The following is a 23,941-nucleotide window of genomic DNA, read 5'->3' on the forward strand; positions in this document are numbered from 1 at the left end:
TAACACTTGAAAGGAAGAGTTTATTGTCATTCCAATAACTTAACACATCCCCAGAGTGAGTTTTTTTTTTTTTTTTTTTTAAGCGGGAGAGAAAGTCATTCATCAGCCATTAGTGCACATGCAGTGTTGTAAAACTATTTAACAAGAAGGTTACAAATGTTGAAAGGTTCGCTTTAGAGGACTGTGCCACCATAATACAGAGGACTTAACTATATGTTTTATTATAGGTTTCAAACAGAAATTCGCCAGATTGCAAAATCATACTGGATTAAAAAACAAAACAGACTTTTACTCTAAAAACTCCTTTGTACAGGCACAAATGTTGACGAACTGTCTTGAAATGCATTATTAACCAACTTATTTTTCTTTCTTTTCTATACAAAAAATATGACAATTGTGACTACACAGCGTCGTTATAAGCAGTTTATAATTGTGACCAGCAAAGACAGACCATGTAACAGAAACACTGGAATCACATGCGACTGAATCCCAACAATTTGCTGTCGAGCAAATTGAAGCTGCGATCGCTTTTTGTTGTATTAAGATTTACAGATGATCATTTCCATAGCCTTTGAGAAAGAGAAAATAATATTTTGGGGTGAAACGCTAGTGTGTTCGTGCTACTGACATGACCTGAACCCTCCCTTTTTCATTTCCAGGCTGATTGACTGAAAATGGCTGATAAATCAGAAACAAAAAGGACATACAACATTAAAAGAGGAACACAAAAAAACGAATGATTTCAAATACTGAAGGGGCATGTTTTTGCCACCGGCTCAGTAGTAGTATATTTTTAAAAGAAAACAATCATTTTTGTGTTTGTCCCCAATCAAATCTCTATGTATAAGACTTATTTACATACAGTGTCTTTAAACAGCAGCTTAAACAAAGTGTGATCCAAATCTCTCTGCTGTTCCAAGCCACTCCATGAAAACAAGCCAAGCGTTGACAAAAAAACCAAAAAGACAGCAGATGGGGTTACGATCCCACACGGGTGGTGGTGGTCTTCTTGTCGGAGAAGAAACTCCGGAGCAGGACCACCTGGCTGATGCTGACCACCAGCAGGACCAGGGCCTCACCAATGGACCAAAAAGCCACACGCGTGTTCAGATCCTCGGCGCGGCTGCGTCCCTGGGCCTCGCGCAGGCGGAAGTGCGTCTGGTAGTCGATGACGGACTTGAGAGCCTCGTGGATGGACACGCAGGCCGACTCCAACTGGAAAATTCAGACGGGATATTTCAGGTGGCAATTAAAACATTACAAATCGAAAATATCACCGAGGGGCAAGAAAAAGTGTAATTGTGATTCAGGTCTTAGCTGACTTTAAAGGGTGGGGTACACCAAGGACATTTTGAACATGTTCAAAATTGCAAAATTTCCTTCCACTTTTCACAAAAGTCTGGCTGGAACTGTGTTAAAAGTATATATGCAATTTTGAACAGAATCAAGCAGGCAATTTAATAAGTGCCTGGACTGTGGAGAGAAAAATAATATTCAATAGCGCTAAATAGAAAGGGAAATTAATTAAGTTTCATTATGGCTCGTGTCAGCAGGAATCTTAAATGTACAGCAGTATAAATTATTAAGAATATCTGTAATGTCATTGGATGTTGAAAATGGATGGATGCTTAAAATTGCCTCACTGAAAATGTTTCTAGACAAGAAAAGACGCGGTTTAGTGCTACACACAATATACATTTAAGAAATAAAATTTGTTGATTGTTATAGTGTTGTTATTTTGTTTGTTTAGTTAAAAAAAATGGCTTCAGATCCCTTGGATTAATCTGTTGGGAAAAAAATGCTCCTCAAAATTGGAAAGTTTCTCCAAATTGTTTAGCAGACAAAAAGTTCATTTGAGCCTTGACATAAAAAGGAGAGGAACATGTAGAAATGTACCAACAATTTGAGGAAGTACAAAACTAAAGTTATCTGAATGCTAATGAACAAAACATTTGATGGCCTTTTAGATTATACAAACAGGAATAACTTGTATTTGTGCAAAGCACGAAAAAGTAATTTAAACTAAAGTAGAAAGTAAAATATGACAAAGTACAGCATCATTTTAAAATGATGAGCACATCTGCCTCACAGTTTGTGATGTTCCGCCCACAGTCAGCCGGAAAAGGCTCCAGCTGACCCAGCACGAGTGCTATCGAAAATGTATGGATGGTTATCACAAACTCACGTGGGTCAGGGCGGTGGCCCTGTTCTCGTTAGGGAAGAGCGGTGGGTCGTCCCCGACCTGGAAGTCGAAGTAGACCGTCTTGTGTGTGAACGTGGAGAACTCGTTGCTGAAGCAGAACTTGAATGTCCCGTCCTTAGCTGCCGTAAAGGTGAAGCTGTCGTACTGCTTCTTCATCTCCTTGTAGAGCGTCGTGCCGTCCGGGTCCTCCAGGCGGCAGTCCACGTCGTAATGGCCGCCAGTCACCACCTGGGAGAATTTACAATGGAGGGTGGGGCGTGGGGGGGGGGGGGTATTAAGCACAATTACAGGCATGGTGATGGAAAATATTCATCTTCGCTTGATCCTTTTCTGTACTTGGCCAAATTTGTTTCGGTGTGACCTTACTGGTTCCTTCCGAGCAAGCTGCATGCTTTCACGGCTGGCAGCATTCTTGCCGCAGGCTAATAATTATGACTTTACTACACTAGCTGGGTTAACATGGAGGCGGATGGAGCCTTGTATTCTAATAACATGAATGAAACCAAATGACCAAACGCAATGAAAATGCTCCATGTAAACATTTCAATCAGAGTAAAAAGGCCAAATCTTAATGGAATTTAATTCAGGGTCACAGGGGCGGTATATTGCTTTTGCCAATTTGAATAAACGTAATGTAAACATTTCAATCGTAATAGCCAAGCTTCATCTGCAACAATCGAATATGTTTTAAACTACCTGTAACTTGTTTTAATCAAGCTGTCACTTAATAACAAATAAACGAATGAACTCCACGTTGAAAATTTTGACATTTACGTCAATCTGTGCACGCCTAACAGCTGCATCGCACATGCAAAACAGCAGATGAGAAAAGATCACGCCATGATTGTTAATCTTCGATCGGAATGGTTTTAATTGGAATGACAAAAAAGTCCCCGTGTATACCGGCTACTGTTTATGTAACTACTGCATGTTGAGATTTGCCTATGAATTAAACAATTACGTCGGGAACTCTGACATAAACCTAGGACCGCTGTATTAGTTATTTCACAATCCGTAAAAATGCCAATGACTGCTTTCCTATTTTCCCATTTGATTACTTTTTGTCTCAGTGACACACAGATACTTATGTATCAATTATATAAATACTCGATAGTAAATACTAACTAGAAAAATGCTAATTAAAATAAAATAATGAGTTACGTGTGTTGGGAGGGGGGGGGGCTGGATGAAGTTTGCTATAACACCTTAGCTGGAGTATATAGCTTGGCTATAACACTTTAACCGTTCACTGGTGCGTAATTTGTACTTGAAGTTCTTGCGAGATTCACGGCAAAATAGCTATAAGTGGCGACTTGCCGGTCACGGCAAAAATATCCACTTCACCATATGGTGCCCAAAGCGCTCGACAAAGCCTAGCAATCACGTAAGGGCAAGCGCGTTACAAACGAACCTACACACCTGGAATTCCAGTGTACACTTGGTTCCGGTGGTGATGTCCTCGTAGAAGCACTGTTTGGCGTTGTCGGGCAGCTCGAACGTGAGCTCGGAGCCCAGCGCCCAGCCACACAGAAGGAGCTGGGCCCACAACACCTGCAACATCACTCGCAACGAGCCGTACATTCTCTTTCAAAGGCCAAGTATCCAAGTCGAGTGGAGGGGGGAAAAAAAAGGGGCGAGGGACCTGTGAGGAAGAGAGTCAAATAAAGGAAATGAGGCACAAAAAAAAGTATTAAAAAAAAGACAACCCGGACCTAATCATTAGCGGCGAGTTAGCTCGATGCTAACGGACAAGCTGTCTGGCCGCCGTGTCATAAAAACGGAAGAGCGCACAGGCCCGAGCACATGCAACAGCACTGTTTGCACGCACTTATAAATCCAAACACGCTAAACTAAAACCTTTTGTGATGTATAAATACTTTTTTTTTTTTCTATCGGAGCTATTCACTCACCTCAATGAGTCTCACCCGGATACGACTAATTCTAGGCAACGTTATTACAAGCCGGAAGTGCCCATTGGCTGTCATTTAGTATAAGCCCGCCTTTTTCTCTCCCTCATTGGTCGGAAAAAATGGAGGGCGGTGCGTGGGGGGGACATGACGTAATTTGACGCCTACGCTCCAACGTGGCTGGTAAGATCTTAAGTGATAAACCGACGTCGAAAAACGTATTATACATTTCTTATAAGACCGTAAAAAATGAGTGATTTGTTTTATCTACAGAGCACCAGGAATGACATGGGAGTGGGTGGACAAATTTTGACCTCAATACATCCATAACGTGCAAACAATTTTTTTATTTGTGGCCTGCATCAATAAATAATAATGAAGTTTTCCCCCCTATATGAACACATTTTGAACCCTTTAAAAAATAAAATAACACAATTACCACCATATACTAACCAATATACAGTATTACATTGCTACAACCTTGCGAATTATAATCTTCTTCCCCTTTCAACTTCCTGATCCTGTTTATCCCTCCTCACTCACAAAAATAATTTGAGCACCTTAAATTTTACCATTTGCATCTCTGTCCCCTGGTTATTACATTTCTAAACCATCCAACATAACTGGTATCGTTACTCTTCCCCTTCCCTTTCCTTCAGATGGTGATCAGATCTTATACTCTGTGAAATCTGTGTGCTGTTATTTATTGTTTAACCCCTGGGCGTTATTTTATTTTGAAATGGCTTGGTCAGAACCAACAAAAAGCCAAAAAATGGTCAAATAACGCCCAAAGGACAACAATAAAGAATGTTTCTCTTTTTTTATAGACTAATTTAAAACATGTGTTCATAATGCAACGCACATATACTTACCAAAATAACTTACCCCAATGGTTGGAAGTAATTACATACGAATACTTTTGTTTCTGTACTTAAGTAGATTTTTCAGGTATTTGTTCGTTACTTGAGTATTTATTTTTCTGACAACATCTTCTTTTTGCTCCACTCATTTGAAAAGAGAAATCTGTATTCTCTACGCCTGGCAGTTTGTCAAAATAGGCTTGTTACTTTTTTTCAGCCGCCACAGATGTTGACACAATTTAACAACAGAGAGGTAAAGTCAACCGTGATTGAAATCCTAGGGACTTTTGAGGCAGGTGAAACACAGGGATGGCAGCGAAGTTGAAGAATGTGAACCAGTGCGCATGAATGACAACAGCAATGGATTCGAAGAAGCAAGATATTCCCCATCCATTGCCTTATTTCGAAGAATTTTTGATATTGCACGCCTCAGGAATTATTTGTGCCAAATGCATTATGTCTTGTGCCAGCCTATAAATTTCTTGCAAAAACAAATCTGTATAATCTGAAATAACACATTAAAGGACAATATGTAGAATTTAGTGCGATCTAGTGGTGAAATAATAGAATGCAGTGGCCTAATTTCAGAACATGTGCATCTTGAAGCACGCACTAGGAGAGAGCTAAGTTTGTCTCCTTCAATTATCCATAGCAAAAAGCTGGCGGTGAAACATGCCAGCCAAATGTAAGGCGCAGCACGACCTATGTAATATAATAAGCCATTACTAGACAAACAATTATATTTAAAAAAATATGTTGATGTGATACAACATATTTTTTTTTGCATATTATTTAAATTATTAGTATTTTTTATTTTAATTCAGCATTTTTGATAGTCAGTTTACAACGTTAGCAAAGCTATTGGAGGAGAACATGTTGTGATATGTCTAGTTATTAGTTATTAATAGTAGAAAACTATTTTGTGTGCAGAAATGTTTTTCTCTCTCTCTCTGAGTCATAAAACAAACAGGTATTGTAATAATAATAGTGTGTGTGTATGTGTGTGTGTGTGTGTATATATATATATATAATTTTTAATTTTTTTAAACTTTGGTACTTCAGTACATTTCAGTCCGTACATTTTACATTTACCTAAGTACAGGAATTGAATCAGTGCTTCTACATTGTTGAGTCTTTTCTCACAAGCACCTGCAATTGTACAGAGTGTGAGTACTTGTGGCACCTGTGTGAAACCAAAATAGCACATCGTTACATCTTTAATCCATACAAGACGCTGTGACCTGATGAAGTGTCTGCGCCGGCGACACAGTAGAATGCACCGTTTGACCCAGAATGCAACTCTCGCGAGAGCAAAGGCCGGGCGAGATTAACGTGCTAGGGGGAAGCTGGCGAGACAAAACAAAAGCCACACAGTACACACATTTCAACCACCTGGCGCTGGTCGCTTGTTATTTGAATTTTGTTTGTTTGTTTGTCACCCCTTCCCCCGATTCAATATCTTTAATATAACGCTCAAACATGCCGAGCAGCATGTCTTTGCTGGAGGCCGACGAGGGAGAATCCGAGGTCCCGCCGCCGCCACTAGTGCACGCTTTCGCCGGTATGGGCCTCGACGAGCACCTCGGCACCCAAAGCCAGGCGGCAGCCGAGCTATCGGATGAAAGTCCAGCCTTGTACCATCATCACCAGCTCATCCCGGTGTCCCACTTTAACCTTCTCGGTACGGTTCTCGACTTGAAGCCGCTGCCGCATCGACCACCTTCGGGAGACGAAGGGAACGTCACGCCCGAGGACGAAGAGCCACAAGTCCCAACCACGTCGGGTAGCCCGTTGCTATCGCAGGCCCACCAATACATCCATTCATCAGGGCCGGGCGGCTCCGTGATGCCGTCCGCGTTGGATCAAATGGAGACTGTGTTGCTCTACAACGGGGACGAGCGGGGAGACGACGCCGGCGTGTACTGCGGAGAGCCCGGCGGCGGCTGCTTTGAGGCCGAGGCGTCGCTCCTGGCTCGCCGGAAAAGTGTCAACACTACCGAATGCGTGGCCGTGCCGAGTTCCGAGCACGTTGCGGAGATCGTAGGCCGACAGGGTGAGTCTTTGTTGAAAATGTTAGGAGGAGGCTAAACGTGCTTAAGCAGAATGGTAAATTACTCAAAACGAACCGTGCCATGTTTGGAATTGGGCCGTACTTGTGCTATCAAGCGAGCTAACTTTTAGCTCCCAACTTATTGTTGCAACTAGCACGTTACAAAACCGATTTTTAATGCCTTTATTTAAATTAAAGTTTTTTTTGCGATCATAGTTAAGTTCCAAACTCGAACTCATATACATCATATTTCTCGAAGTTGACACCTTTTACTGCAGTTTTTTTTATTTTTTATGTTGATGCTCTCTGGAGTGCGGCTAGCCTAGTTAGCGTGGGTCCAAAGTGGGTCAACTCAGCACCGCCCGACTGGAATTAACCTCGTCTAAAAAGCTTTCAACGAACGTGTTTAACGAACAATCACACACTCCCACTCGAATCGTCAATTTTTTTCACAGCTCGTGTTTATTTCTTGATGTCTAATCTATACATCGTGTGCTTTCTTTTGTCTTCGAAGACCGCAAGTTGCTTTGCCACATCAGCCCCATTTGTAGTTTTTCATTGTAGTTCCTCGTGGGTAGAACTATGATTTCCCACGTTCGATTCAACACAAAACACACGTATTCTTGAACATACAGCCCGGTTCTTCGTCTTTTGATTCGCTTTGTCGTGGGTTTCGCACATGATTAAAGAAGAGTGTTGGAGCTCCTGCTGATGGGGGATGGTGCACACAACAACAGGAAATGGCTGGACTCAACCACAGCTTGAAAGGAATATTTAATCAACTAGAAATGACATTAGAGGTCGAGAGCTTTAACTTGCATTATGATTTATTAACATTATAGTAATAAAGAACAAACTATAATCTAGTGGTACTAAAACTTTTACAACTAAGTACCACTATGACCAGCTACCTATTCTAGTCTGTCAACATCAGCAGCACTGCAATTAAATATTTAAAAACAGTACTTAAAAGGTTAAATTTAAATTAGTAATGTTCAGTACCATTTTCTTAAGCCCGATACCAGTATGATTATTCTCTCTTGAATACAGACATCATAAAGTGTTGAAAATGGCTTGTTCTCTGGTGATGCGATGTTAATGGTTGAAAAAACACTAACACGTTGTACTCACACATTTAATGAAATTATTTTGCTTACCACTAATCGAGTTTTTTTTTTTTTTTTTTATCACCCAGGTTGTAAGATTAAAGCGCTCCGAGCAAAGACAAACACGTACATCAAGACGCCAGTGAGGGGCGAGCAGCCAGTTTTCGTTGTGACTGGACGCAAGGAGGACGTGTGCATGGCCAAACAGGAGATCCTGTCGGCTGCCGAGCACTTCTCCCTCATCCGGGCCTCCCGGAACAAAGCGGGCACTCTGTCAGTCGCGTCCGGGCCGGGGATCCCCGCGCTGCCCGGACAAACCACTATTCAGGTAGTGGGGATAGTGCGTACATTCTATATCGATCTCATTTCGCAGTGTTTTCTAACATTTATTGAGCCAGGGAACATATTTTACATTGAAAAGAACAAGAAAAATAGTGTAAAAGATCCTTTAAGAATGACAAAAATAGAATGTAAATAAACAAACGGCTTTTGCCTAATTGCAATTTTTTTCCCCTTTACTTTCACCAAACTTTTTTTGTGTAGCCTTTTCCCCCCAATATTATTTTAACACCCTTTGCTGGTGTTATAACCTTTATCAACTCATATTTGTGCTGTGTATTCATGTTTATTTTCCTGCAGGTGCGGGTGCCATACCGTGTCGTAGGACTGGTTGTGGGTCCAAAAGGTGCGTCGTTTGGCTAATTCTTTATTATTATTTTTTTGTAACTTGATTCACATGATTTTGTGCAGGAACATGTTATAAGTAATTTACTATTTTCATTTAGCAAACTGTAACACTACTTGTCATTGTTTTGATGGCACATGCACACCCCATCAAACACGAATACTAGGGCCCGACCGATATGCATTTTTTGAGGCCAATGCAGATTTTCGATTCTGTCAATTATTTAAAAAAAATATATATAAATATATGTAATGCATAAAATTAATCCCCCCACCCTCTTCCTTTTCAATGAGTGTCACTTACGAATGAACTTTCGCTATTAAGATTTACTCTGCGTTGAATGACAAGTCCATAGTATGACCTTATCAACAAACTTCACAAAGAATACAAAGTTATTGTTTAGATTTATGTGTCAATAAAAAAAAATCTTACTTGTTTACAACTGCTGTGCTGTATATGGTTAGAGTACATAATTGGGCTGGGAAAATAGCAATCACAATTATTTGATTGAGATTGAAATTATGATTAAAACAATTTGTGATTTAAAAACTTAGTATTTATTTAACTACTAAAGCTGCTCAACTCTTTAAAAGTCATCGTAACATCATGCCCATTCATCCCTACAATTTGAACAGTTGAACATTATTGTTTTTGTCAAGTACAAATTATGTTGTAAATATTATATTCAAGCCTCTTGCATTTTTATTACTCATTATCATTCCAAGCATGAACCTTTTCTTTTATATTTTTATATTGTGTTATTTTCACAAGTCTTGGGACTTACTGGGGCAACCTGGGACCTCTGTGATTGTATTTTGTGCCATGTCGTGGAAATATGTGTGATAAGACAACAAAAATCCTTGTATATTTGCATCCTTGAATTTTGTGAAAATAAATTCTTTGAATCCTTGAAATATAAACTTTAAATATAACTTGAAAGGACAATGATAAAAAAAACAAAACGAAGTGAAATAAGAATAGAATATACTAAAATAATAGCAACTGAAAAAATAGAACAAATACTGACTGTCTGTGCATGTTGACCTCTTGGGGGCAGTGTTGTGCCGTGCATTCACACTTAAAGTGAGTACAAAAGAAAGTTATGATTGATTTCTATCAACAAAACTCGTGTTATCTTACCTGTGGGTATGTGCTCCCACAGCATTTGTGTGTGAATCTTTGAAGGAAAAACAATTCCCATATTCGATGCTAACTTTCCGTTACGATCCTTCCTTCACTTTTAGCATTAGCACTAGGCTAGCGATGTTTTAAAAACAAAGCATGTTTTGTATTAAAATATACAGTGGATGTAATTCTTATTGTCATGTGTTTAGTTTTCCAGTTAATTCCAACTGGGGTGTCATTAAACAGCTTAGAGGGCGCTTGGGGACAACAGAATAACACGCTACACACTTGCTAGTTGCTAATGCTACGCAAGCAAAATGGTGCATTCAGGATACTTTCACAGTTTTCTTTGATTATAACGTTTTAAGGGGAAAATTATTGGCTCAATTGGCTGATTGTTTTGGCAGATGTTTGAAGGGCAATAATCGGCCGGGCCTTAACAAACACCTCCACAAGTGTCATGAAAATTGGGGCACTTGTAAGTCATTTTTCCAGCCTGTACGTTCCATTTATATAAAGCAATTCCTGATTTGTGTTCCAGGGGCGACCATAAAGCGCATCCAGCAGCAAACACACACCTACATCGTGACGCCGAGTCGCGACAAGGAGCCGGTGTTCGAGGTGACGGGCATGCCGGAGAACGTGGACCGCGCCCGCGAGGAGATCGAGGCGCACATCGCCCTGCGCACGGGCACATGTGGCGGCGGCGGCGGCGGCCTGGAGGTGCCCGGCGCGGACAACAACGATTTCCAGTTTAACGGCACGGATGTCAGCTTCGACAACAGCGAAGCCGGGTGGTTCCGCGCCGGCGGCCTCCTTCCGGCCAACCCAAGCAGCGGCCAGCGGGCCAACGCGGGCGGCGGCGTCCGAATGTCTTCCACCTACCGCAATGACAGCTCCAGCTCCCTGGGCAGCGGCTCCAGCTCCACCGATTCCTTCTACGGAGGAGGCGGAGCCAACCGCATGGCCGACTTCAGCCCCACTTGCTCGTTCAACGCCAATTCCAATAACAACAACAACAGCAGCAGCAGCAGCAGCAACGACAACACAGGGGCCACCAGCTTCTGGTTCGGGGACAGCCTGACCCCTGGGGGATCCGAGGACCTCGTCGCAGCGGCGGGTGGGAATTCCTCGTCGGGATTTGAACCCCTGACCATCTCCACGGCCGCCGCGCCGCCGCACATCTGGAGCCCCTTTGTGGACCACCAAAGTCTTCAGGCCTTTGATGCAAGGCCCACTCAGGTAGGTGGCGTTTGAAATAATGCTTGGATGTGTTTGGTGCGGCAGAACCAGAGCGCTGACCTTACTGAAGCTTGAAAAGAGGCACTGTAGAAAAAAGTTTTGTTTTTATTTTCAGACAAGTCAGCCCGGGACTCCCCGCCTCTCCCCCACTTTCCCCGGCGTCGACGCCTTGGAGCACCCCCAGGCGCTGCACATGCTCCGTGCCCCCTTCGGCGGCACCCAACGCCCGCCCTCCTACTGCTCGGCTTTCTCCTCCTCCTCCGGCGACAGCTCGTCCTCGTCGCCGCCCGAGCCCTCCCTTGCCTACGGGGCCGGGCCGGGGCGCCGCCCGGGCCCCGACGCGTGCGTCCGCTGCCTGGACGGCCGGGCCGTGGCTGCCCTGGTCCCCTGTGGCCACAACCTCTTCTGCGCCAAGTGCGCCGGCCAAATCTGCCAGTGTCCTGACGCCGTCTGCCCTGTGTGCCTGTCGCCCGTCACCCAGGCCTTGCGGCTGCGCAACATGTGACTGGCGGATGGCTAAATCCTCAAATGTAGCAACCAGAAAACGTTTCAAACGTTTTTTTTAGCCACCTTTTGATTTCTTTTTGTGTTGGAATTTGCAGCCGTCTTTTGTGACCGCCACCCTCCGGAGGGGGGGGGGGGCGCAAGTGAGCATGTTTACAAACGGCAGGATCCCTGACCCGTATTGTTAACCAGTCGTATTATACATTTACGCATTACATACCAAAAGCGGCACGAGAAGCTGCTTTTATTCCCTCTTACTTTATCAACACTCCACAGGGCGTCAACTCGTTACCTTAGCGGTGCTACTACTACCCCCCCCCCCCCCCCTTATTTTTCACGCCAGCTCGCAGGAGCCACTACGCCAGGATCAAAATCGTTTACGGTTAAAACTCGTGCCTGAAATTAAGTTACGAAAAAATTCAGTTCGCTTCAAAAACGATGAAAAAAAGCGTGGCCTTTTTTTTTGTTTTAGACTGATGTAATGTATACATCGAGGTTCAAAGTCTTAACATGTAATAATTATTTTTTGCTTCCTCATCCTTTTTGAGCATATTTAGTACTAACATTCCTTTTATGAAACTGCTGTAAATCTAGGAACAACTCCTTGAATGTTCTCCAGTGTTCACTTTTTTTTTTTAAATATACATATATAAACGTACGACTTTCATTTCCTCGTCCTGCCACCGGGCCTATGCAAGAGTCCGCCTGGGTTGGGGAAAAACAGGGCGAGGAAATAAAATGAGGGATTTGACGGTACTTTTTCGGTGGGACTCGAAAACTTTGTTAATCCATTCAGCACGCCCCAAAAATAAAATCATCTCAGTTGTTTTTTTGACCTACGGGACTGTTGTCAGGACGTTTGAGGGGGAAGCGCCTGGAATGTAGACACTACACAACTAAATATTTTTTCGGTTCATTTTTTTTTTTTTAATTGTTGGATATAATTTTCTGAGTTATTTGTTTGTTTGGAAACTAAACCCACACACCCAAAAACCCTCCAGGTTTTTTCTCCTCCAATGTTTATCCGTCCTTTTTGTTGTTTTGTTTCGGTGAGGGTGAATGCAATATACATGGTCAACCCTCAGCCTATTGTATTATATTATTACTGTTAAGGACTGAGATATACAGAAGTTATTTTTATTTTGTTACATTTCATATTCTATATATATATCTTGACAAAAGTATCTATATTCCGATGTTTACAATAAGATTTTAATTTTTCTATTTTTTCTTTGCGCGGGCGATAAACACGAATGAATTTGCAACGCTTTATCTGCTTCGTAGTTGTTAGATTTGTCGGAACGCCACCACTGGAAATATGGAATGTGCGTGCACAAGCATGTTAAAAAAAAAAAAGTAAATTTAAACCGCTGAAGTTATGAGCTGCCTGCTAATGCGTGTTTAAGAAAGTGTACCTTTTTTTAGTAGCCGTTTTTTGTGCTAATTTTACTACTTTATGTATATGTAGGGGGCAAGTCTTATGGCATATATAAAAATCTCAATTCAAAATGGGGCGGAGTTAGGAGTTTAAAAAAAATGCAAGACTATATTTTATAAACAGGCCTTTTAAGTTATTGCGGCCAAAGCACTGATGTTATTATTATATATATTTGCTGTAAAGAGAATTTTAAGAGTTTTATTTTTCTGATATTAAAGTTACTTAATAAAGACGGTTTCATTTAAAGCCACATTGATTCTCTTGTTTGTATCACTGATGACTTGATTTATTCATGTAAAAGTGTGTTTAAATGTGGGATCATTAACATCAGCATGCATTACAAAGGTTATATATTTATATTTACATACACCTGATTAAAAAAAAAAAACACTACTGACCAATCACAACAGGAACATTGTATGTTATGTTGGTGAAACGGTGGGAAGACAAAATGGCGTCCTTAGTGTTCCAATACAAATGCACAGTAGGTCAAAAGTAAAGTGCTAAACATAAAAAAGTCACTTCATAAAAAGGTAAAAAAAAAAAGAAAGAAAAGAAAGGTCAACACAAATGTATCAAAACGGCTAGGAAATGTAGATTTACAGCTTGTACTTTATGAACTGAATCAATCACTGGCCACAACATTAGGTACACAATCTAATGAAATGTTAAACGCTGCCTTTACAAATTATCATCTTCAGAGACTCACACACCCACCTGTAATTCTCACAATACCTTTGATTCATGGCAAAGTCACGTCTGACATTAGGTTTTACAACATTATCCTTTTTTTTATTGTAAATTATGAGTTCTTGTATAATATGCCTTTCTCATAAAATTTGACTGTTGTAGTATTGACCTGTTTTCCAGATAAAATGATCTTTTTTCATGAAACCTCTAAAAATTCTCATTAATTTTTTTTCTATAGTCAAATTTCCACAATATTTGTCACTCCATTTATTTTGAAATATTTCAAATGTAGTCACATAAAATAAACACTCATGCTACCATTTCCCGCCCATATTTTCTCATAAAAGTACAATTTAATTCACTTTGCATTCGCCCCTTTTTTTTTCTCAAAATGACAACTTCATTGTTATAAAATTCTAACGCTAAAGTACTCTTCACTTCATTGTTGTAAAATTATTTTCAGTAAGATACAACTTTCATATAATTTTACAAATTTTTCTTCTCATAATAGATGAATATTACCCCTTCTTGGTGAAAAATACAACTATTCAAAAACAGGACTTCTCAACAGGAATTCTCAACATCCTCCTTTTAAAGCTATGATTTTTTTTTGGCCAACTTATTGCCCCTTTTCACCTGATACAATTGAAGCTCTTTTTTTTCTGCATAAAACATTTTTCTCCCAATAGTCCACTTCCCCCTCAATAAAGATACAACTTTATTCTTATCATTTTTCTCAACTTTTCTCAGTTAAAAGTCCGATTTCATGCCCTTAAAATTCTTGTAATATTTCCATTTTATTTCTTGGTATTAAAAAAAACTTAATTCTCAAAGAATAATTTTTTTTTTTCCTTTTCCGCATTATTTTTCTCTACTGGGTACCCCTGTCCTTAAGATGAAATTCAAATGATCTAAATTGTCTTTGTTTAAAATTCAAACTTTCTACTCGTTATAGTCTCACCACCCTTTGTCCTGAGAAAATTATAACTTCATACTTGGAAAAATGTTGTATTACATCTTGGGGAAGAACCCCCCCCCCCCAAACTTAAATCTTAAAATAAAAAAAAATCCACCTTTTATTCTAAAACAAGTCCAACTATTCATGTGTTTTCCTTTACAATGTAGCCCTAATACTCCGTCATACTTCTGAAAATACCACTACCTGACATTAGATTATTTTTTTATGTGTACCTAATGAAGTGGCTTGTAAAACCGCAATTGTAAAATCAACTACAATTTCGAAATAAGTGTTCTATTAAAAAAAAAAAGGAAAAAAAAGCCACAATTGTTCATCATATGGAAAAACACAGCACTCTGGTCTAGTCCAGCAGTCTGACCGATCCACAGTCTGCCCTTTCGGATGAAATTTAGGGTTAACACTACAGCACCGTCAAAACCCACCTGACGACGACAACACCAACAAGCAAAGAGGGTCCCATCCGTTGTGACCAGTTCAGTCGAGCGGCTGCGGGTCGGCGATGGGCATGGTGTGCAGCACCTCGTCCAGCAGCTGCAGAGCACGGTGCAGGTGGATCTCGATCCAGCACGGCGTCTCCTTGATGCTCTGCCGAGGGTAGTCGGGCCCCCAGCCCTTCACGAAGCTCATGCGCAGGATGCACAGGCGGCGGAGGTCGTCCACGCCGATGCCGGCCGCCGCCGACAGACCTGCGGAAAAATACGCGGCACAATTGAGCCACTAGTGTGCTAAATCCACTATTGTCATTCTGAAATGCTGACATAAACAATTGGATTAGTTTGTGTTGAACTAAATGTTTCTCTTTTTTTTTTCTCCGCTACTTTTGGCTAATTAAAGGAACACAAACACAAGTCTCTTAAGGGTTGAGGACTTACTGATAGCGGGTGCGATGCCTCCCACCGAGCCGGGTCCGGGGATGTTTCCCGCCACGGCTGCCGCCTGCGCCGCAGCTGCCGCCTGAGCGGTCGCCGCCTGCTGCTGCATTTGCCTGTGACACTGACGCAGGTCGAACACCTGACACATGACATATGCACAATATTAGACAAAAGGAAGTGAATGCTAATACAAGCCACATTTCGACATTACTTCTTCACAAAGATGTTGACTACTTGCCAATACCCTTGTTTCACACCCATGTTCGAAGAAACCATGAGTTGAAATCCTAAACCTTCCATCAAACCCCAACGCTCGCTTTGAATCTTTATTTCAAAAGCCTGTCACAATGTTGTCTTCTAGCTTGAGGAACGTTACAATATTTATGAGTTCGAACCGGACTTCATCAATGTATTTTCTCAAGTAGATTTTCGCCCCACCCCGTTTATGATAAAAGCGTTTGCGTGTTAAATTGGAAGTGTTCATCTGGAATTTTTTACCTTGATGTAAGCGCTGGGGTAGATCTTGTGGACGGCGTCTCCGGGCGCTCGTCCGGCCTCGCGGTCCAGGTAGTAGCTCTGCACGAAGACGGCGTGGTCACTGAGGCAGCGCACCCACACGTCGCCCTCACCTTTGCATTCCAGCTGTACGCCTTTGCCAATGTGAAGCCTGACGGATGATTCAAACTTCACTTGGCTGTCTTTTGTCTTCCTTTTACACTTGTGCAGTGGTACCTTGGCTTCTGAGTTTCATTCATTCCGTGCCCAAACTCTTAACTCAATTTACCGCATCTGTGTGTCGACGTGCAGCTTTAATGGGACGTGTGGCTAGTGAGTGACATCCGGAGCTCTGACTCCAGCTCTGTTTGAACATTCTGGGGCAGCATGGCTCAGTGGTAGAGTGCTCATCTCCCATTCGTGAGGCCGTGGGTTCGATCCTCACCCCTGGTGATCATGTTGAAGTGTCCTTGAGCAAGACACTGGTGTATGGTGTAGTTAAAAGCGCTATATAAAAAGCAGTCCATTTACCATTTTTCACATACTGTAACTGTCTTACAAATGTCCACCAGCTTAAAGCTAACGCATAATACAAAAAGCCATAGATGGGCTAATGAAACTAGCACTGACACGGTGGTCGCAATGAACCGATATGTGAAGACAATGGTGGAGAATATTTTTTTCTGTTTATTTCAACAAGTAAAGTTGATTTGCGCTTGGTCACCGAATGAATTAAATCCATAAGTCAAGGTAGCACTTAAATGTTACTTCAAACATGAGCTGTTCGGTGAATAAAGGTTACGTGACTGATGGCCGGTGGGAGGTACCTGGCTCTCTCGATTGCCTCCGTGCGATGCACGTTGCTGAGCTGGCCTAGACAGAAGCGGTCCCCACCCGAGGGGTCCACGTAGCCATCCACGGTCACGACGGGGCATGACGACGGCACCTTGAAGGTCTCGCCCACCTGGAGGTCCATCTCGAAGTAGGCGATGGAGCACCAGTAGTCTGGAGCTGCAACACAGTGAAACCCATCAACTGAGTATTCATTGACACAAAAAAAGACTTACACATTCTAAATATATGTGGTAATCAAAATATGCAGGTAAAAAGTTACAATCATGCAATTATATTTTTAACATAATCACAAATATTCCATCATATTTCCTCAAATAGTGGCCAAACACTCAGCAGGCCCCTTATCACTTCAGAAAGAAAAAAACGCTCTCACCAGGATGGTTTGATATGGGCGGCTGAAATGCAAACTCATCATGGACTGACCCTGAGGACGAGAGCAAAGTGTTCAAAGACCACCATCATCTTTAGAAAAATGTACTGCGCACGGTTTCCTTTTGTCGTCGGACTCACAGTAGTGTGCCGGCTGAGGCATTGGAGGGTGGTGCTGCAGGTGGCCATTGCTGTGGTGTGGCGGGTTAGGGGTGAAGCTGCTGTTCCTTGACCAGACGGCGTTGCCACCTGAAGGGATGGAGAAAACAGAGAGCCCCGCAGACATTTTGTTAATACAACAATTGAGTATTTATTCTGTGTTTTATGAAACTTATCTTATTCAACATGACGTAGTTTTCTTGAACTTGAAGGAGTATGATTGGTTTCATATATTTTCTTATGTTTTGTCAATATCAAAATTTATTAAAAACATATTCTGGTTTATGGTTAGTACATTTAAATTAATTGGATGATAGGCCAAAAAGGTCCTCTGTATATTCAAAAATAAATTTCTTTTTAAATGGTGAAATAATTATTTCATTTATATTGAACATATTTGTTCATTTTAATAAACAATACTTACATTTTCTTAATAGAAAAAAACATTTACTTTACAAATAAAAACAGACTATAAAAATGACATTTAATAAGTAAAATATAATTTGATTGACTAGACAACAATTTTTATATATATATATATATATATATATTTATATATATATACAGTGTAACTAATATATAACTAATAATAATGAATTGTCAAATTATATTTGGTTAAAAAATAAATTATTCAAAAATAGTAGGTGAAAAACAATTATTTAAAACTAGAATGTTTTTAATTACTAATGATAAAAATTATAAATATAAAAATATATAATAAAAAAACATTTTGAATGGTGAAAAAATGATTTAAAAAATAATAAGAGTGACGAGGGAGGATTGAAGGGAGGGTGCAGCAGCTTAGTAAAAAAACAAAAACAATTATTAAAAAAAAATATACTAAAATAACATGAGCAAAAATGACGAATTATCAGTTGCTACAGTTAACACAACTATGAAAGCATTTACAGCAGATATGATGTTGAAGCGCTAATACAAAATGTCTACACAAGTGCCAAGTTGTAAACATTAAACAGGTAGATGAGATGGATCAAAAAAAAGAGGAGATGTTTCTAGTGGGATAAAGAGGTTCTTACTAGCTGATCCTGTGGCGACAGTAGGGAACGACGACGTGGAGGCAGAAGTGGACGCCTCGGCCGGCGGAAGCATGTTGGTGGGGGCGAATAAGTCCGAGGGTCCCGGGCGGCCTCCTGACGGAGGGTGCTGGATGGTCTGCATGGAGCGGCCCTCGTCCATAGCAGGCAGACTCTGGGGACCGTCGAAATCGTGCTCATCTTTGACCATCAGCGCCGAGCCGGGCCTGGAGCCTGTTAGATTCAGTCCCGATATGTCTGGTGGGGAGTTAAAGCAAGAAGTTATGAGAGCCTAAGAGCATTGAATATGTGGTAATATTGAAAAATATGAATTATATGGAGTCTCACCTATTCCAGGAGAGACCACCCGCTCATAGTGATAGGGATTGACGCACACACTGTCAGCCTTTAGGTCGAAGGCATACTGGCAGTATTTGACATGCTTCAGTTCATTCTTGTGCAGGTCGGGCCAGCGCCACAGCTTGGCATAGACCACATGAGGGAAACCCTTGCGTCCGGCCACCTGAAAGGAGAGACAAAATACACACAGGCTGGTAAGATAATAAGAAGTAACTACTGTAATATTTGAACTGCCATGTTCCAAATTGAGCAAGTGCTATTTTAAAATCACTTTCTTTATCTTCCAATTATATTATTTACATGTTCTAGACTTACGGCATAGGAAAGGTTGGGATTCAAGAAGGCTACTTACTCCAACCCCCTACCCCAACATTCACTATATATTTTAATGAGTATGTGCACAGTGATTTCATAAAAAAAAACAGGAAAAAAAACAGACAAACACTGATCCCACCTGTAGTCTTCCATCCAGCGTCCTGGGGATGGTGACGCACTTGCTGGGATGGGCGCCATTGGTGGTGATGGCGGTGATGAGAGAGTCTAACTCATCCTTCTTCTCCTTGAGCTTTTTCACTAAGCTCTCGATGGCCCGCTTGGCAAAGCTCTCGCTCTCGCCGCCCTGACGGTGGCACATAAGACTGTGCACGATGCTCAGACAGGCGTCATTGCTGGTGGGCGTGTTGGCGATAGACATGTCGGCTTTTGAGGATGAGACACACTGCGACAGGTGGGTTTCAACTCGAGAAACACACCATCAGGACGCTGGTGGGAGATAGGATACACCAGATTCAATGAGTCATCTCGGATGGTCGCCAGCCAATTGCAGGGAACAGACAAAGACCATTCACAGTCAAATTCACACCAATGTAGCATTTGAAGCATTCAATGAATTTAAGATGCACTTTTTTGGAATGTGGGATGAAGCCGCGGAACATCTACAAAAGCAGGGACAGAGGATTCCCACACATAAAGGCGAGAGTCGAGATTAGAACCCAGAACTTCTGGACCGTGAGGCAGAGTGGTCATTTTGCTACAATATCGAAATTTATGTATAAATATATTACACACCGATATGTAAATACCAGAAAAATAAAACACCAGACAACAGGCAGAAGTCGAACATCCGGGCACTTTATGACGTTACCGATCCTAATAATTTGTCGCCCTATTGATTAGGGAGGGAAAATATGAACACTTTACAGCTGTCTTAGTAGTTATAACACCTGTTTGTCATATTAAATATTATTACGCTAAGTTATCCAAAACACAACATGAATGAATATAACGTTGTAAAAAAACAAACAAAAAAACAGCCGTTTTGGCCAAATCTACAAAAGAAATTCATCCGCTGAAAGCCGCAACGCTAGAGGGAAGTAACCGCTCCTACACTTCAAAATAAAGTCACTCACTAGCACAACACAGAATCCGTTATTGTGCGTAAGCTGGCATTTTACGTTTAAATACAGGTGTCTAGTTACATTCAAAACATTTTAAACACGTGTATATATCTGGCTAAATGTATTCCCATGTGTCTTAAATTTCGCTGCAGTAAACACTGACCGGAAGCAGAAATGCTCATTAGCGATTATTGACGAGACACTGCATTTAAAAAAAAACCTGTAGGTTAGCTATTCCCTTTTTATGCGCGCTATATCTCCACTTTCTAAAATAACTCAAAGCATTATTGTTTCGTTTGAATGATACCCTGGCGGTATCTTATTTATGGTACCGTTAAATTTTTATTTGTACGTGACGCCAACACTTACTTTCCGCAACCTTGCGCTAGCTGCTACCGTCGTGTTGGTTGCTCCCTTCTTCGTTTAAGTTGGTGATGGCCAACCAAGTGTTCTCAATAAAAAAGCAGTATCGACTACTTAAAGATGGGAAGGTATGAAGGGGGGGAAAAAAATCACTGCTCTCTTCTGGTAAGTTCTCATCCAGTGTATTCGTTTCTTCTTCGTCTTTGTTTTGAGCAGCCAGTGCTCCGGCGCAATAGCGCCACATCATGCAAAGGGGTTGAAGTAAATCTTGAATTGTAAATTTAAAAAATAATAATTTAATGAACTAGTCACACACACTGACACACAATTAGAGAAAACAAAATTTAAACTGTATTGAAATAGTAAAAAGAAAAAAAGATACACGTTTTTAAAAGTATATCAAAATATGCATTACATAGTAATTGTATTGATATTTGGATCTTTTACGTTGTATTCATTATTTTGGTTTGTCTTACAATTGTTTCAACTGAACAGCGTCCTACTGACTGGTCTAGAAGCCCAATGAAATATAAAAGCTGATTTAATACAAAAAACACACACACAAAAAAAATATATATATTTAAATAATCTTAAAAATATTACATGTTGTATACTTTATAAATTTTATTGATACTCAGGTAATTTACGTAACATTTACCATTGTGTTTTGTGTTCATGTTTTAAAGCTGCACTTGCATCGTGCATGATGAGGGCTGTAGTAGTGAAATGCAAATGCAACATACCAGTTGTGTTAAAAAAAAAATATATATATATATACATGTGCGCTAATTTAACATTGTGGCTTGTGTTAACAATTATTAAGAACTACACAGCATGAAATTAAGGTGTTTTTAATATTTGGTGGCATCATTAATGATATGATATATATATGATATGATATAATAAATTAAACGTACTTAATTAATTGAAAGCCTTAAAAACATTCCAATAACACTGAAAAAGAGAAATACATTCCATTGTGTGTGCGTTGTACTGACTGTATAGTTCCCTGTATTGACCACCAGGGCGCAGTAAGTACCTACAGTTTGTGCCTATAATAATAATAAAAAACAACAACAGTATAACAGTCAAATGAATGCATTGAAAAACTACTTTATTAAAAACAAATCTGACTGTTCTAAATAAATTGCAGAAAATTCGATTTAGAATAATGCTCTCATTTACCTTACTTTGAGTCAAGCCTTCCCTACCACATGGCGCACATAAAATTGTTACCTGGCCAAAATGAACAAGTCGATTTCTAACTTTTGCCAAGTTGCTTATGCTCATATCAGCAGCAGTGATGTTTTATCATGTGGAGCGGCTGGCGGCGTGCCTCCAAGTAAAACGGCACCCACTGTTAGCAGCAGACAAGAAAGCACAAGCAGGATGTTTTCACCACAACTATGCTGCTCATGTAGAGGTGATTCAGGCCGCTTCATGTGTGCGTGTTAATGATGTCTTTTTACGCAACGTGAGTCAAGGCAGAGTCGCAAAGGCAAATGCAAACGGACAAGCTGGAGAGGAGTGTAAGTGATGTGATGTGACTGTCTCGCTCCGTCAGGCCTGGAAATACTGCAGAGTGACAGCGCATACAGGTCACTCGCTTCTAATCTCTTCCACTCTGCGCAGCCTCCTCCTCATGCTTCCGTTGGACTTTTTTTTATTTATAAAGCAGCATGTCAAACCTCAACCTCCGTCTGATATGTTTACAAACACATGTAGGTTCATTGAGGACTAAATTGGCATTGATGTTTATTGAAAAAAGTATATTCGATCAATTCAAGACTAAATAGTTTTTTTGTTGTTGTCTTTTTTCTGGAGAGCTCAGTATTGTTCATTCGGTAATTTTACCAATTTGACATGTCATTATCATTGCTCTCTTTATTTTTTTATAGTTAAATTTTTTTTTTAAATTTATTTTGTATGTGGGTGTTAATGTGTATGTGCGTGCGTGTGAGTGTTTATTCATTAGTTCACCTAAAACCTATAAAAAAAAATCCCATTCCGTTCACCTAAACCGAACACTTCACCACCCAGCCAGAGCTGTGAGGCCGTCAGGAGACCCGAGGAAGGACCAAAGAAAAGAACCCTAACCCTAACCCAGAAAAAGAAAAAAAAGACTAAATTGTTTTCATTTTTTGACAAAGACATGAATGGTCGGTTAACTGACTATCTTTTATGTTTACAAACTAAGGATATCACGTTCAACTAAATTGTCTTTGTTTAGAAAAACACAATATGTTAGGTTCTTTGTAGACAACGTTGTCTTTGTTCACCAAAAGACGTGTTGACGAATCTAAATCGAAAAATATAGTATAGTATGTCTGTTCCATTGAAGACTCAAATAAGTCTTGTTTAAAAAAAAAAAAAAGATTGGGAAAGACTAAACATTTCAGGTTGAAGACAAAAGTGTCTTCTGTGTTCGCAAAAACAGGTACGTTAACCTTCAATGAGGACTAAATTGGCTTCAAGATATACAAAACTGGTATTTTAGGTTAATTGTCGACTTTAAATCAGTGGTTCTTAAAGAAGAAGTCAACCTTAAACATTTCTTGACAATAATATGTGACTTCGCTAGTGTAAACATGTTATGAAGCAAAATCCATCCATTTTATTCATCACACGGGGCGGCCATTTTGCCAACGACCAATCACAGCTCACCTGTTTTCTGAAACTGAGCTGTGATTGGTTGTTACCTGAGACCCGAGCAACTGTGATGTCATTTCCGTCGACAGCAATTGTCAAAATGGCTGCCTTCTGACATTGATGAAAACTGATGGATTTTGCTGCCTAACTCATATTCCACTAACACAATATTAACCATATTTAAACTAGTGGGGCTGCATAGAACATATTATTGTGAAGAATTTTTTTTGTGGGGGTTGACTTCCCCTTTAACCTGAGCTCTATTGAACCTCAGGGGTTCGGCGGAGGTCAAAACACACACCCGACTCATATGATTTGTGTTGATACGCCCTGCTGGGCCATTATTGGCTACAAGTGATCACATTACATTACTTGGTGCGCTCAGTAGTCAACTTGAGACTATTATGATGGTTCTACGTTGTGTGATTTATTTAAATCATTAATTAATGTAATCCCATCATACTAACTACTGTATGTCGAGCAACAAAATAAAGCCTTTCAGACAGTTTTGTATGGGCTTTGTAAATTGTTTAATTCCACTCTAGAGACCCAACAGTTTGTATACAAGCCGTTAGAAATCCAATTTACCATAAAATACC

At 40.6% G+C, this 23,941-nt stretch overlaps 3 protein-coding genes across 4 annotated transcripts; 1 reads left to right on the forward strand and 2 right to left on the reverse strand.

The window, feature by feature from the left end:
* tmed7 (transmembrane p24 trafficking protein 7) lies at nucleotides 1-4,203 on the reverse strand. 2 transcript variants are annotated; one of them, XM_077562268.1, is made up of 4 exons: nucleotides 4,114-4,203; nucleotides 3,623-3,845; nucleotides 2,186-2,431; nucleotides 1-1,215 (listed from the first exon to the last, which is right to left on the reverse strand). In XM_077562268.1, exons 2-4 carry the CDS (start codon nucleotides 3,782-3,784, stop codon nucleotides 979-981), a joined length of 645 nt encoding a protein of 214 aa, XP_077418394.1. In that variant the 5' UTR covers nucleotides 3,785-3,845; nucleotides 4,114-4,203; the 3' UTR covers nucleotides 1-978. The 2 variants fall into 2 exon arrangements, with proteins under 2 accessions (XP_077418394.1, XP_077418396.1); XM_077562270.1 differs by lacking the exon at nucleotides 4,114-4,203 and adding an exon at nucleotides 3,916-4,078.
* Nucleotides 4,204-6,289: 2,086 nt separating this feature from the next.
* On the forward strand, nucleotides 6,290-13,370 carry LOC144048715 (RNA-binding protein MEX3B-like). The gene is made up of 5 exons (XM_077560969.1): nucleotides 6,290-7,023; nucleotides 8,216-8,454; nucleotides 8,766-8,811; nucleotides 10,478-11,178; nucleotides 11,294-13,370. The coding sequence occupies exons 1-5, from the start codon at nucleotides 6,450-6,452 to the stop codon at nucleotides 11,681-11,683; spliced, it is 1,950 nt and encodes a 649-aa protein (XP_077417095.1). The 5' UTR covers nucleotides 6,290-6,449; the 3' UTR covers nucleotides 11,684-13,370.
* A 342-nt stretch (nucleotides 13,371-13,712) lies between these two features.
* Nucleotides 13,713-20,879, reverse strand: LOC144048716 (mothers against decapentaplegic homolog 4-like). The gene is made up of 10 exons (XM_077560970.1): nucleotides 20,700-20,879; nucleotides 19,388-19,695; nucleotides 18,922-19,096; nucleotides 18,577-18,831; nucleotides 17,522-17,629; nucleotides 17,385-17,435; nucleotides 16,984-17,167; nucleotides 16,160-16,328; nucleotides 15,662-15,800; nucleotides 13,713-15,475 (listed from the first exon to the last, which is right to left on the reverse strand). The coding sequence occupies exons 2-10, from the start codon at nucleotides 19,625-19,627 to the stop codon at nucleotides 15,264-15,266; spliced, it is 1,533 nt and encodes a 510-aa protein (XP_077417096.1). The 5' UTR covers nucleotides 19,628-19,695; nucleotides 20,700-20,879; the 3' UTR covers nucleotides 13,713-15,263.
* Nucleotides 20,880-23,941: the final 3,062 nt, after the last annotated feature.

This window comes from Vanacampus margaritifer, chromosome 3, assembly GCF_051991255.1.
Source record: "Vanacampus margaritifer isolate UIUO_Vmar chromosome 3, RoL_Vmar_1.0, whole genome shotgun sequence".
Classification (NCBI taxonomy): Eukaryota; Metazoa; Chordata; class Actinopteri; order Syngnathiformes; family Syngnathidae; genus Vanacampus; species Vanacampus margaritifer.

Excerpts from the sequence above, each read along its gene's own strand:
- LOC144048715 (XM_077560969.1), top strand. The coding sequence starts at position 6,450 with ATGCCGAGCAGCATGTCTTTGCTGGAGGCCGACGAGGGAGAATCCGAG. Across the intron at positions 7,024-8,215 it reads GGAGATCGTAGGCCGACAGG|GTTGTAAGATTAAAGCGCTC; the intron begins GTGAGTCTTTGT and ends TTTATCACCCAG. Across the intron at positions 8,455-8,765 it reads CCGGACAAACCACTATTCAG|GTGCGGGTGCCATACCGTGT; the intron begins GTAGTGGGGATA and ends ATTTTCCTGCAG.
- tmed7 (XM_077562268.1), bottom strand. The coding sequence starts at position 3,784 with ATGTACGGCTCGTTGCGAGTGATGTTGCAGGTGTTGTGGGCCCAGCTC. Across the intron at positions 2,432-3,622 it reads AGTGTACACTGGAATTCCAG|GTGGTGACTGGCGGCCATTA; the intron begins GTGTGTAGGTTC and ends AAATTCTCCCAG. Across the intron at positions 1,216-2,185 it reads GGGCCACCGCCCTGACCCAC|TTGGAGTCGGCCTGCGTGTC; the intron begins GTGAGTTTGTGA and ends TGAATTTTCCAG.
- LOC144048716 (XM_077560970.1), bottom strand. The coding sequence starts at position 19,627 with ATGTCTATCGCCAACACGCCCACCAGCAATGACGCCTGTCTGAGCATC. Across the intron at positions 18,832-18,921 it reads GGTGGTCTCTCCTGGAATAG|ACATATCGGGACTGAATCTA; the intron begins GTGAGACTCCAT and ends ACTCCCCACCAG. Across the intron at positions 15,801-16,159 it reads ACCCCAGCGCTTACATCAAG|GTGTTCGACCTGCGTCAGTG; the intron begins GTAAAAAATTCC and ends GTCATGTGTCAG.